At 54.2% G+C, this 12,877-nt stretch overlaps 2 protein-coding genes across 3 annotated transcripts in view; one reads left to right on the forward strand and one right to left on the reverse strand.

Moving 5' to 3' along the window:
- Nucleotides 1–1,651, reverse strand: part of B3GALT6 (UDP-Gal:betaGal beta 1,3-galactosyltransferase polypeptide 6) — a 3,395-nt gene extending 1,744 nt beyond the window's left edge. Inside the window, exons 1-3 of the mRNA XM_010850231.1 lie at nucleotides 1,594–1,651; nucleotides 1,116–1,173; nucleotides 274–364 (exon numbers count right to left, since the gene is read on the reverse strand). Of these exons, the coding sequence (XP_010848533.1) occupies nucleotides 274–364; nucleotides 1,116–1,173; nucleotides 1,594–1,651 (207 nt within the window). The remainder of the gene's footprint in view (nucleotides 1–273; nucleotides 365–1,115; nucleotides 1,174–1,593) is intronic.
- On the forward strand, nucleotides 266–12,877 carry SDF4 (stromal cell derived factor 4). 2 transcript variants are annotated; one of them, XM_010850013.1, is made up of 7 exons: nucleotides 266–386; nucleotides 3,193–3,545; nucleotides 5,472–5,608; nucleotides 5,898–6,011; nucleotides 11,200–11,358; nucleotides 11,560–11,735; nucleotides 12,459–12,877. In XM_010850013.1, the coding sequence occupies exons 2-7, from the start codon at nucleotides 3,241–3,243 to the stop codon at nucleotides 12,633–12,635; spliced, it is 1,068 nt and encodes a 355-aa protein (XP_010848315.1). In that variant the 5' UTR covers nucleotides 266–386; nucleotides 3,193–3,240; the 3' UTR covers nucleotides 12,636–12,877. The 2 variants fall into 2 exon arrangements, with proteins under 2 accessions (XP_010848315.1, XP_010848316.1); XM_010850014.1 differs by lacking the exon at nucleotides 266–386 and adding an exon at nucleotides 1,072–1,229.

Genomic DNA, 12,877 nt, shown 5'->3' on the forward strand with positions numbered 1-12,877 from the left:
CCAGGTAGAGCAGCGCGACACCGCCCCATTGCCAGGCCGCCCCAGGCCCCAGCGCCGTCCGGTGCCGCCACGCGCGCCGCAGCAGCTTCATTGCTCGGGGAGCGTCGCGGACCGAGGCCGCGCGTGGGGCCGCGCCGCGCCGCCGGGCTACGTGGATCCCCTTGCTGTTTTCATTGGCCGCCCCGGAAAGCTGTGAGGCCGCTTCCGCCCAGGGAAAAGATGGCTGCGCGGGCGTCGGCGTGGGGAGGTCGCGCCGCTCGCACCGCCCCCCACCCGACCCGCCTCTTCCCGGAAGAAAGATGGCTGCGGCCTAAGCGGAGGCCCGTTGGAGGCGTAGCGGGCGCTCAGGCCGCGCTCGCGGATCCTGGGTGAGGGGAGGGAGGCCGGTGAGTGAGGGCCGCAGGGCATGACAGCCCCCGCCCGGCCCCGGGGCGGCGGGAAGGGGACGCGCAGGCCGACTGGGCCTCGGACGGCCCGTAGCTACCGCCGACCGGGCCCCTCGGATGCCTGGGTCGGGGGTCGGTGGAGCGGGGTCAGGGGTCGCGGCCCCGCCGTGCTGGGGGTAGGGAGCATCCTATCCGCCTGAAGCCTGGGACACCCGGCTCGGCCTGGGCCAGTCGTTGCCAACACCGTGTGCGACTCCTGAAGCCTGGGACGGATCTATTAGAAAAAATCGTTTGCGTTTTAACGACAATGGTCTTAGCTGTTAAACAGAGTGGGCCCCAGGGGTGTTCAGGAGCCCAGGGTGGGTCCCCCAGTCTGTAGGGCAGCCCCTGCTCTGAAATCCCTTCACCTGGGGCTGGAGAGAAGTGAGCGACTGACTCCTGTGCTCAACAAGGTGCAAAACAAGGTGTTGTGAATCAAGAGGAGGACGTCTACGGAATCTCCTGATACCTACCTGGTCATTTACGCTTTGTAAATGCAAAATATCAAGTAAATAACACCCCGTGTACGACCATCAAGATAAAGCAGAGTCTGGGATTGACGTTCTTTCCAGAAGTGAAGTCCAGTCTGTTTGGACAGGACACCTGTGTGTTTATGGCCCTGAGTCACGAGGGCGGTGTTTAGGTCAGCAGGAAGTTGTCTTGGTTTGCTCAGGAATTCCGGAAACGTACAGATGGTGGAGGAGTGGAAAGGCCTGCTGCGTGGACAGTGCTCTCAGAGGGGGACAAACTGCAATTCCAGAAGACGCGGTTGAGGGCACAGTGGCAGCACAGAGTGCACAGCTGGTGGGTTCTGGTGAGGAGGGTTCAGGTCCTCTCAAACATGGAAAGAGGGACGTAAGGCTGCCCGTCCGTGAGACAGTTTCCCCTCCAAGGAATGAGCCAGCTGAGCCAGGAGAGCAGGATCTTGTCCAGGGGTCCAGGTAGCACCTGGGCCCAGAGAACATGAAACCAACAGACACGTCTTTAGTAAGTGGAGGTTCTTTCTGGGGCAGAAAGAATTCAGTGATCCCCAGGGTGACAGGTGAGGAAAGAGTTTATAGTGTAAGACGTTTATGAGAGATACAAGCAGGTAGGCAAGGGGACTCTGCCCCGAGAATTAAGCTACTACATTTTTATAGCCAAAGGACAGTGGGGAGGGAGAGAAGACCATCTTTTTCCTCATTCTTGAGTAGACGCCACTCCTTCATCATCAGCTCCTCCTCCATGTTGGGCAGGGACCTTCTTGTTCCTAGCTGGTCAAACTGTCCTATCCCTGCGTGGTTAAGCTGCCCTGTCCCCTGTGGTCACGCTGCCCTGAACCTGCATGGTCAAACTGGGGCTGTCCTGGTGCAGTGGGACTGAGTAAAAAGGGGGTAACTTAAGTATGGTAAATCATCTCAAGTTTCAGTATAATGTGACCTTTCTCTTATATTTTTGTTTATAGTGAGCACAGAGGAGCTTGTCCTAGGAATCATTAACTTCTTGACCTTGCCAGGCAGGATGTGGGTCTTATTCCACCATTGTTTTATTGCTTTGGGGCTTGTCTTGTGCTTCTGTTGCACGGTTTTGTTGCTGAGCAAGACTGCTTGGTTTTGTGGTTAGGCAGACCTGTTCTCTTGAGTAATCATTAACTTACAGGGGTCTCCCATACTTTTTCGTTTACTTATGATACCTTAGTGGGATTAACTGTTTAATTACCTGCTTTGTCTCTTTATTCTGCCCTCGTCAGGGTGACGTGCAGAGGTGTCCCCCTGCCAGGGGAACTGTTAGCCAGGAGCACATAGGACAGAAAAGAGGCATCAGAGAAACAAGTGTCTGCCGGCCAGGGAGAGCCCGTGGCCCTGGCCTCCGTCATGCTGAGGCCAGCACAGGGGTCTCCTTGATCTGGTGATGGGCACTGTGGTTCAGGAACCCTTTGTGCCTCAACTTGGCTGCCAGCGGCACTCTGGCTTGGGGAGCTTCCCTCTGCTGCTCCCTTGCAAGCCTGCTGGAGGGGGCCTCTGAGGCACCTGGAAGGGCCAGAAGGTGTTTGCCTGGTGGACAGGCTCCAAGAGGAACACATCGAGGGGCACGGAGTCCTGCGGTGGGAGGGACCCTGGAGCAAGGACGTGTGTGTATTATGTGTGCGTGTGAGCACATGTGGTGTATGTGTGTAGGTATGTATGTATATGTGTGCGCATGTGTATATGAACGTGTGTATACACGGAGATGGCGAGTGGGAGGGGTGGCTCCCTGCCTGGTGGTTTGGATTCTGCTGGCCCCAGGTGTCACAGAGCCTTGGGGCAGGAGCCTGAGGCTGAGGAGCTCTGGTGCCTTAGTTCTGGTCCCGGGGCTTGAGTGCTGAGCTGGCATCTGGAGTGTGAGTTGTGACTCTGGGGTCAGCTTCTTTGCCAGCAAGTTGAGACTGACTGTGCTGGGCACTGGGCTGTGGGCCTGAGGGGGGACAGGGCTAGTGATGCAGGGTGTATCTCGGGAAGGGAGTAGGAACTGAAGAAAAGGGAAAACAGGACGTCCAGCACGGGCCCTGGAAACTGAGGACTTGTATTTCGTGTTACCAAGTAAGCACCTCTTTAGCCAAGCATTTGCTGGTACGGGCTCTGGATCCTCCTGTAAACCTTGAAGGGCTAGTCGGGGCCCGGCCGCCTCAGGCTCTTCTCCGCGGGCAGCTGTCCTGGACGAGCCGCAGAGCCTCCTGCAGTGCCTGAGGTGGTGGGTGGCTGTGGTCACCACCTCCCCGCTTCCTTACCTACCCCCTCTCTCTCCACAGCTCCTGGCCACGCTTGCAGCCTGTCCCGCAGCACAGACCCCGGCGGCCATGGCCTCCAGGCAAGCTCCCCTCTGTGGCCTGGCTCCTTGCTGCCTCTGGCTCCTGGGTGTTGTCCTTCTGATGAATGCGTCCGCCCGGCCTGCCAACCACTCGTCTGCTCGAGAGAGAGCAGGCAATAGGGAGGAAAATGAGATCCTGCCCCCGGACCACCTGAATGGGGTGAAGCTGGAGATGGATGGGCACCTCAACAAAGATTTCCACCAGGAGGTCTTCCTGGGCAAGGACATGGATGACTTTGAGGAGGACGCAGAGCCTCGAAAGAGCCGGAGGAAGCTGATGGTCATCTTCTCCAAGTAGGTGTCAGCGGGAGCTGCGGGGAGCATGGGAGTGGCTGGCCTCAGCCCCTCTGTTGGCCCCCCCCTGGTTTTGCACCAAGTCCCCACTTGGTGCTGTGTTGTGGAGGTGCAGCCCTAACACGTGCTCTTGGGAAGTTGGCAGCCTTTGAACCATGGATGTGCAGCCCTGAGCTGTGCACTGTGCCCACCCAGGGGTGGGAGTGGGGTTCAGGTCATGGGGAACCCCCCAGGTTGTGGGGAAATGCAGAAACTGGCCTCTAAGGGACTGGGTGTCCTGGGGCTGACCAGATGTGCTCTAGCCCCGTCCGTCCACACTGTACATTTTTGTTATACATCCTGTGTCTGGCGGGGTTGTTGTGGGGCGGGGGGTGTCTAGCCTGCATTTACCTTCTTGCTCAGACTCCCCACACACCCATGTCTCCCATGTGGGGCCCCGTGTTTTTGGCACATGTCAACTGCTGTCTCCTCGCCTGTCCCCGCCCAGACCAGAGCAAACAAGAAGTCTCAGGACCTAGTTTTGAGCAAGCAGAAGTAATGTTGCCACAGCACTTCTTAAGCAAGGTTTTTATTTTGGGAGCAGTTTTAGATTTACAGAAAAGTTGCAAACTGAGGCACATTTGTGGAAACTAAAACACGATAGCACTCCGTTACTGTTCCCGATACTCCAGGCTTCAGGTCGCATGCTGCTCCAGGGTCCTCCTTCTGCCCTGGATCCCATCCAGGATCCTACCTTTTCGTGGCCTTGACAGCTATGAGGAGGACTCCTCAGGTGTTTGTTGCATGTCCTTGATTTGGGGTTTGTCTGCTGTGTTTTCTCCTGGTTGGACAGGGGTTGTGGGTTTTTGGAAAGAAGATCCCAGAAATGAGGTGGCTCTCTTGTCACATCACATCAGGGCACCTGACGTTTGAACGACATCTTGGGGGCTGTATGCCTGGTCACCTGGCTTAGGTGGTGTCTGCCAAGGAGAGTTGCAGTCTGCGGTCTCTTTGGCAGCCACTCAGGGAGAGGAAGCCTACCCTGCTGGGGGTGGGAGCTAAGCTCAGGGAAGACCCACCGTGTGGTCTGGAATTCCATGAGGAGGACGGACTTGTGGGTGTGTGTCTGCACTCTGGAGGGGACCCAGCTCCGTGCTGTTTGTCTGGCTACTTCCCTGTTCCAGCCTTGGCTGCTCATCCGTTCCAGCCTTGGCCACCAGGACGTCATCAACCCCCAGCTCCTTGTTTTGAGCACTTCCTCCCTTCCTCACACTGCCAGCCACTAGAGCTTCACTTCCTCATGTAATGTTCCTCCCGCAGTTCTCCAAGGAGCGCTAGTTTATTTCTTTGGAGAGTGGGATTTAGAGATGAGGAACCATCTCTAAATGGGTGTGGGCATTGCTGCTGGGGTGTCATTGCTTGTAGTCCTCTCCATGGACTTGATAACATATCTGTGCATGCTAACCTGTGTGTACATTTGTGTGCACCAACTCACACATGTGTGTGTTCTGACCCATGTCCATGGGTGTGCATTAGCCATGTACACACTCACATCTGCACACCTCTTGACACACCTGCATCTACAGCTGTTTCTTTGTCTTCCTGGCTGTATCTGTGTGTCAACTTGACTTTCTTCTGGTGTCTGAAATCCAGTCCTGTTACTGGGGCTCATCGGGCTTGCATCCCAAGTGTGTGGTCCGAAGAACTGGGTTGATAAGTCTCCCCATCCTGTAGCAAGGTGGTCCCAAGACTGATGGTGTAGGGCCAGGCACACTGCCCAGCATGCTCCCTAATTCCCCCAAATCTACTCAGCTTTTCCTGTGTGCCCGTCGGGTGGGGTGTGTTACTGTTGGTGGTGGTTTCATTCTATCTGTGGAGCCCCTCTGGCCGTCCTTCTGTCTGTCGGGGTCCTGGAGGCCTCGTCTGACACAGCCTGTGGGCCCGCAGGGTGGATTTGAACACCGACAGGAGGATCAGTGCCAAGGAGATGCAGAAGTGGATCATGCAGAAGACGGCTGAGCACTTCCAGGAGGCTGTTGCTGAGAGCAGGGCGCACTTCCGAGCTGTGGACCCCGATGGTGACGGTATGGGCAGCCCATGGCCTGACCCTGAGGGGCCTGAGGCTGCTGGCAGAGGACAGCTCATGGGCAGGGGTGGGGCTCCAGGATGAGGTGGAGGGTGGCCACTGGCTGTGCAGATGAGGATCCCACAGCTGGGCTCAGGGATGAAACTTGAAGCTGGTGCTTTGCTGCTTCTGCCTCTATAGCTGCCGGTGACACAAGGATTTTTGACCAATGGCTTAAAATAACTAAAATTCTCTTTTTAAAAAAGGTTCCTTGTTAAAGCTCCTAACAGGTTGGTCTGCTCTTTCAGGCCACGTATCTTGGGATGAGTACAAGGTGAAGTTTTTGGCGACCAAAGGCCACAATGAGAGAGAAGTTGCTGAAAAGATAAAGAATAAGTGGGACCTGAACATCGATGAGGAGAGTGAGTGCTCGGCTCCCACAGCTGGCGTAGCGCCGAGACAGTGCAGGTGCCGGGTGGGGCGTGGGTGAGACGTGGCCACAGCCCGTGTTCCTGCAGGGCCTTTAGGCAGAGCCTCCAGGACCCTCAGGCATGGTGCAGGGGAGGCGCAGGGACAGACGGCAGCCTCTAGTGGCTTGAGCTCTGGGAAGGAGGTGGCAGAGGTACCAGAGCACTGGGAAGCAGGTCTTGGCCAGGACTAGTCCTCAACCCTGGACGAGGTCTGACCCCGAGAGTCAGTGAGGTTGTGGGGGTGCTTGCCCATGGTGCCTGGCAACTGTGGTACTGAGTGTGGCGACAGATGTAACTCTCCCCTTAGCTTTTCAGAGAAGTTCCTCTAAAAACCTGTCTCACCGATAACACAATTTGATGCCTGTTAGCTGAGTTCTGAAGCAGCACTGAAGCATTCTTAGGACGTTTAGCGGTTGCTGTGTTCAGCGCTGCCCTCCCATCTCTCCCTGGGGGTTTGTTCGCAGCCAGGTGTCGGGTTCAGCTCGATGGGCATTATCAGAGCGTGGCGCGCCACCTGTGGTCTCCTATTCGGTCTTTCCTCGGCACGTCATCCCCGCCGTTGTCATCCAGTGTGTTGTCTTCTCTTGATGGACTTTCTCTGGCGTGTTGCTGAGATGTTCCCTGTTTGTCTTGTACCCACCTGGCCGTCGGGGTTGAGTGTATCATGGCCTCCCGCAGGTGTCTGTGGCCCTGCCGGCCTCTGCTTCATGAGGGCCACTGTTGCTGTGTTCTGTATTTGTATTCGCACTGTGGGCACCACTGTTCTTCGTCAGGGTTGGTGTTTCTAGGACTGGACTCCCTTCTTTGCCACTGAGTGTGTGATCCATGCCTTCTTTCTGTTTGCACTTGCTCTTTTTTTTTTTTTTTTTAAGGTTTGTTGTTATTATTTTAAAATACTTACTTGGCTGTGCCGGGTCTTGGTTGCAGCACATGGGGATCTTTGATCTTTGCTGTGACTTGCAAGATCTTTTGTTGTAGCATCTGGGATCTGGTTCCCCCTCCAGAGATCAATCCCAGGCCCCCTGCATTGGGAGCACAGAGTTGTAGCCACTGGACCAGGGAAGTTCCTCTTTAGTTTCTAATTCCCAGTTCCACTTGTTCTTGCTGATGTGTAGGAAAGTGACTGGCTTCTCTGTCTGCCTTCCATCCTGCAGCCTTGCTGTACTTGCTCAGTGGTTCCAGGAGTTTCTTGTCTATTTTTTGAGGTTTTCTTCATAGGCAGATGTGACATTGTTGCACAAAGGTAGTGTATTTCCTCTTTGCCATTCATTGTCCCTTTTATTCCTTTTCTTGTCCTAATGCATCAGGACTTCCAGTACAGTGTTGAAAAGCAGTGGTGAGAAGGACCATCCTTGCCTTAAATCTGATGTTAGTGGGAAAGCTTTGAGTTTCTCACCATTAATTATTAGTATGATCTTAGCTGTAGAGTTTTTGTGGATGTTCTTTATGAAGGTGATGAGTCCCCTCTGTTCCTAGTCTACTGAGAGTGTTCATGAATGGATTTTGTCATATGCTTTTTGCATTGTCATTGTTGTTCAGTTGCTAAGTCGTGTCTGACTCTTTGCGACCCATAGATTGGTGCACACCAGGCTTCCCTGTGCTTCACTGTCTCCTGGAGCGTACTTAAACTCATGTCCATAGAGTCCATGATGCCGTCCAACCAACTCATCCTCTGTCACCCTCCTTCTCTTGCCCTCAGTTTTTCCCAGCATCAGAGTCTTTCCCAATGTGTCAGCTCTTTGCATCAAGTGGCCAAAGTATTGGTGCTTTGGCATCAGTCCTTCCAATGAATTTTCAGGGTTGATTTCCTTTAGGATTGACTGGTTTGATCTGCTTGCCGTCCAAGGGACTCTCAAGAGTCTTCTCCAACACCATAATTCAAAAGCATCAATTCTTCGGCGCTCAGCCTTCTTTTTGGTCCAACTCTCACATCCATACACAACTATTGGAAAAACCATAGCTTTGACTACATGGACCTTTGTTGGGAAAGTAATGTTTCTGCTTTTTAATATGCTGTCTAGGTTTGTCATAGTTTTTCTTCCAAGGAGCAAGTGTCTTTTAATTTTGTGGCTACAGTCACTGTCCACAGTGATTTTGGAGTCCAGGAAAAACAAAATCTGCCACTGTTTCCACTGTTTCCCCAGCTATTTGCCATGAAGTGATGGGACTGGATGCCAGGATCTTAGTTTTTTGAATGTTGAGTTTTAAGCCATCTTTTTCACTCTCCTCTTTCACTCTCATCAAGGGGCTCTTCAGTTCCTTTTTACTTTCTGCCCTTAGAGTGGTATCATCTGCATATCGGAGGTTGTTGATATTTCTTTTGGCAATCTTGATTCCAGCTTGTGATTCATCCAGCCTGGCATTTCTCATGATGTATCTTGCATAGAAGTTAAATAAGCAGGGTGACAATATACAGCCTTGACATACTCCTTTCCCAATTTTGAACCAGTCTGTTGGTCCATGTCTGGTTCTAACTGTTGCTTCTTGATATGTGTACAGGTTTCTCAGCAGTCAGGTAAGGTGGTCTGGTATTCCCATCTTTATAAGAATTTTCCAGTCTATTGTGATCCACATAGTCAAAGGCTTTGGTGTAGTCAATGAAGCAGAAGTAGATATTTCTCTGGAATTCTTTTGCTTTTTCTATGATCCAGTGGCTGTTGGCAATTTGATTTCTGGTTCTTCTGCCTTTTTAAAATTTAGCTTGTACACCTGGAAGTTCTTGGTTCACATACTGTTGAAGCCTAGCCTGAAGGATTGTGAGCATTACCTTGCTAGCGTGTGAAATGAGTGTAATTGTGCGGTAGTTTGAAAATTCTTTGGCATTGCCCTTTGTTGGGATTGACCTTTTCGAGTCCTGTGGGCACTGCTGAGTTTTCCAAATTTGCTGGCATCTATTGATAGGATTGGAGAAGGCAGTGGCACCCCACTCCAGTACTCTTGCCTGGAAAATCCCATGGGCAGAGGAGCCTGGTGGGCTGCAGTCCATGGGGTTGCTAGGAGTCGGATACGACTGAGCGACTTCACTTTCACTTTTCACTTTCATGCATTGGAGAAGGAAATGGCAACCCACTCCAGTGTTCTTGCCTGGAGAATCCCAGGGACGGGGGAGCCTGGTGGGCTGCTGTCTATGGGGTCGCACAGAGTCAGACATGACTGAAGCGGCTTAGCAGCAGCAGCAGCAGCATTGATAGGATCATGTGATTTTTCTTCATTAGCCTGTTGATGTGAATATCAATTGAGTTTCAGATGTTGAACCAACCTTGCCTACCTGGAATAAATCTGACTTGGATTGTAATCTTTGTGTGCATTGTTGGGTTTGATCTGCTAATATTTTGTTGAGTGTTTTGCATTTGTATTCATGTGAAATCCGGTCTGTAGATTTCTTTTCTTGTTGTGTGCTTTCTACGTTTGTTGTTAGGACCTCATAGAGTGAGTCAAGCAGTGTTCCCTCTGCTCTCTCTTGGAAGAGGTTGTGGAGATTGACGTGGCTTCCTCCTCACATCTTTTGGAGAACTCACCTGTGAACTGCCCTTGAGGCTTGGTCTCTCCAAAGCATTTTATTTTTTCATGGGCTACATGAAGTTTAGCTTTATTTTGTGAGCCAGTCTGTCTTTGTAATACATGAGATAAGCTCATTACTGTTTCTATTTCTTTTTTTTCCCTTTCATCTTTCCGTCTGCTGATGTGGGGTTTAGAGACCTCGATTTCCTTTTATCAGCAGTCATATGACCCCATATGGCTGCCTGACAGGTGTGAAGGGGGTGCCCGGCTTTGCAGGTGTGCCCATGAGGGCTGCTTGTTGTGGGCAGGGGTTTGTATCTTATAGCTTTACTTTTTCCTGCTCATATGGATGACACCCGTTTAACTTAACAGAGTACAAGTTGAGAGCGTTTCAGCCTGTTCCTGGGCGGAATAGATGCCCGCTTCCTGTGCAGGTGATGCCACCCAGGATTTTTGGCTCTGCTGTTTTTTTTAAACCTTATTTTTTCCTATTTTTATATGTCTCCATTTTGTGTTTCCATTGTTTTCCTGTGGTTCAGACAGTCCCCTGAAAGGTGTCCTTTAGAGGTGACTGGGGGCCTGGTCCTCCTGCTAGCATTGGAGATTTGGCGCTGGCTTCTCAAGCAGCTGCCAGTCATCTCTGCCTGGTTGTCCTCAGCACCCTTTCCTGAGGTGTGTGTGGGTCGGGATGTGTCCTTCCTGGATCTAGAAGTTGTGGAGTCTCTGTCTGCACAGCCCTCAGCTGACTCCCCTGTGCTCGTGTGTCTAGGCGGGGGTGTGCAGATCTGGGGATCAGAAGTGAAGAGCAGAGTCGGGGTGCCCGGAGGCCCTAGAGTGCGTCGGGGGAGGGCTGAGTGGTGAGCCCCTGTGGGTCCCCAAGGCTGCTGTCCCAGTGCACCCAGACGGGCTCCTTCCAGGCCTCCAGCCGGTGCTGCCAGGTCCCTGCTCCTGGCCACTGCTCTCCAGTCTCTGTCTCCTCCTGCACGAGGACACCTGAGCTGAGGGCCCACCTGAATCCCAGTGGTCTCACCTTAAGACCTTCACCAATTATGTCGGCAAAGACCTTCTTTCCAAATCAGGTCTCGTTTGCAGGCTTTGGGTGTGCTGTGCTTGCTTTTCCCCCTCCCCCGCTGCACACGCAGATCATTGCCAACCACTGGCCCCCAAGGTCCCCGCTCCCTGCATTGGGCCTTCTCATGGCAGGGGGAGTGAGTTCGCTTGTGGGACACATGACTCATCTCTGGAGACTGGGTTTTCCTTCAGAGCACTGCCCAGTGAACAGGAGGAAACGGAAGGGAATCAAGCTGTGCCTTTGTTCCTGCAGAGCTGGCGGCCCACTGCAGTTTTTCTATTGCCCAGGAGCGAGTAGGGGTGGGGCTGCATTGGGGTGGAGGGGGTCTGTGTCTGAAGGGGTCTATGTCCGGGTTGGGGGGCCTGTTCAGTTGAGAGTTTGCGTCTGCGTCTTGGAGGCCTGGGCATCTGTTCTCTGGGGGCTGAGTTCCCGTCTGAGGGCCAAGTCCTTGTCCTAGCACCTCTGTGTCCTGAGCTGCCCCCTTCTCTTGGGCTGTGTATCTCAGAACTTTCCAGATGTCTGCAGTGGTCCCGTGTGCCTGGGTCCTCACGGACACACCTCTCTCAGCACAGGAAGTCCTGGAGAACCTCAAAGACCGCTGGTATCAGGCGGACAATCCGCCCCCGGACCTGCTGCTGACGGAGAGCGAGTTCCTGTCGTTCCTGCACCCTGAGCACAGCCGCGGCATGCTGCAGTTCATGGTCAAGGAGATCATCCGGGACCTGGGTGAGGCCTGGCCGCGGAGGTCAGCCTGGGCCGGTCCTAGACTGGGTGGCCTGGGGGACTGTGTGCTCGCTGTTCTCGGTCACGCGGGAGACCACACAGACTGAAAACCTGGTGGCAAAGCCCCATTCGTTGAGTTTCTCCCGAGTGGCCTTGGTGGTCCTGTGCCCACTGGAGTCTGACATCTGCCCTCCTGTCCCACAGACCAGGATGGTGACAAGAAGCTCTCGCTGTCTGAGTTCATCTCTCTGCCCGTGGGCACCGTGGAGAACCAGCAGGGCCAAGATGTTGACGACAGCTGGGTGCGGGATAGGAAGAGAGAGTTCGAGGAGCTGATTGACGCCAACCACGATGGGATTGTGACCATGGCGGAGCTGGAGGTGTGTGCAGGGCCATCCTGTGCTGGGAGGCAGAGTTGGTCTGGCTGTGGCTGGGCACTGGTCAGGGGAACTGGAGCCTCTGAGCTGGGCTGTGCAGCCGATGTCATGGGCTTCCCTTCTTGGGCCCGGGCGTGCTGTCCCCCATGGGGAGTCTGGCCAGACTCTGGAGCAAGAGGGCTGTGCACAAGCTGGACCCACTGCCTGCCCATCAGTGTCTTTGCTGGTGTCGTGTGTAGGTGCTGCATGGGCTTGTTTCCTTCCGTGGCTGGATGAGTCATTGCATTTTATTCCAGAATCCCCTCACCCCTGCTCATAGCTGGCAGGATGTCTGGTTTGGGAACTCCTGCCCATCAGCACTCCTGTCCTGGCGGTTGTTGTGCATGTGCCCTGCTCCGGGGCTTCCCTTTCCCCTGCCTTTCTGTGGCTGGACACCCTGATATGGGCAGGGAGGTGCCCACACAGGTGGAGGCTACCTGGCCCTGAGCCACTTCCAACCTGGTGCCCACCTTCCAGAACAGGCCCACCTCCTTGCTCTGCAGCTTCCGTCCTACCAGCCAATGGGTATTACAGACCAGGCTCTGCCTACTGTAGCCAAGGCGCAGGTGCCCCATGAGTGCAGGGTGTCCTCAGGGGGGACTTGGCTGGGTGTGGCCTGAACATGAAGAGATGCCCCTGGCCCGGAGGGGTTTGGGGTGCGTCGGGGCTGAGCCGCTGCCCTTGCAGGACTACATGGACCCCATGAACGAATTCAGCGCCCTCAATGAGGCCAAGCAGATGATCGCTATCGCTGATGAGAACCAGAATCACTACCTGGAGCCCGAGGAGGTGCTCAAGTACAGTGAGTTCTTCACAGGCAGCAAGCTGGTGGACTATGCCCGCAGCGTGCACGAGGAGTTCTGAGCCACCACCGTGCCCCCCGCCCCCTTCCTGCCCCCGCAGCACCCCGCGGGCTGCCCGCACCCTGATTCCAGTGTAATCGCTGCATCTCACTTCTGAGAACTCAGAGCCCCGCTGCCGGAGGCACTGACCACATCAGGGCGGCAGGCTCCCCCACCGTGGGAAACGACAAAGTTCCTGCCGTTCCCTCGAAAACTGAAAGGTGAAGCTTTGCTGGAAACCGGCAGCCAGTGGCCGGGGGGGGG

This window comes from Bison bison, unplaced genomic scaffold (assembly GCF_000754665.1).
Source record: "Bison bison bison isolate TAMUID 2011002044 unplaced genomic scaffold, Bison_UMD1.0 scf7180017864289, whole genome shotgun sequence".
Classification (NCBI taxonomy): domain Eukaryota; kingdom Metazoa; phylum Chordata; class Mammalia; order Artiodactyla; family Bovidae; genus Bison; species Bison bison.

Excerpts from the sequence above, each read along its gene's own strand:
- SDF4 (XM_010850013.1), top strand. The coding sequence starts at position 3,241 with ATGGCCTCCAGGCAAGCTCCCCTCTGTGGCCTGGCTCCTTGCTGCCTC. Across the intron at positions 5,609-5,897 it reads TGTGGACCCCGATGGTGACG|GCCACGTATCTTGGGATGAG; the intron begins GTATGGGCAGCC and ends CTGCTCTTTCAG. Across the intron at positions 6,012-11,199 it reads CCTGAACATCGATGAGGAGA|CACAGGAAGTCCTGGAGAAC; the intron begins GTGAGTGCTCGG and ends CACCTCTCTCAG.